The sequence below is a fragment of the Cystoisospora suis genome (genome assembly GCF_002600585.1).
Source record: "Cystoisospora suis strain Wien I chromosome Unknown contig_12949, whole genome shotgun sequence".
Classification (NCBI taxonomy): domain Eukaryota; phylum Apicomplexa; class Conoidasida; order Eucoccidiorida; family Sarcocystidae; genus Cystoisospora; species Cystoisospora suis.
The window spans coordinates 759-960 of NW_027165704.1; the positions used below are offsets into that span (position 1 = coordinate 759).

Below are 202 nucleotides of genomic sequence, written 5' to 3' on the forward strand. Positions count from 1 at the left end.
CTTCTGGTCCTCTTTTTCCCACTTCATCTTTGTAGGAAGGTCATCGAAGTTTGGGTGGCTGTCGAGCATCGATTTACACAGGAATGTCGATGAAAGGAATCGAAACCCTTGTGGATTTCATGAAGGTAAAAAAGAACACAAAAAGAGCTCTCTTTTTCTTTCTCGTTTCTCATCTCTTTCTCTCTCATGCTTTTCTCTCTCT

The 202-nt window shown here is 41.1% G+C and overlaps 1 protein-coding gene across 1 annotated transcript in view; it reads left to right on the forward strand.

Moving 5' to 3' along the window:
- The window catches only part of CSUI_011524 (phosphoserine aminotransferase), a gene marked incomplete at both ends in the record, with an annotated part of 886 nt that extends 758 nt beyond the window's left edge, over window positions 1-128 (forward strand). The window contains one exon of the mRNA XM_068071622.1: window positions 36-128. Coding sequence (XP_067916402.1) covers window positions 36-128 — 93 coding nt within the window. The remainder of the gene's footprint in view (window positions 1-35) is intronic.
- Between the last annotated feature and the right edge of the window lie 74 nt (window positions 129-202).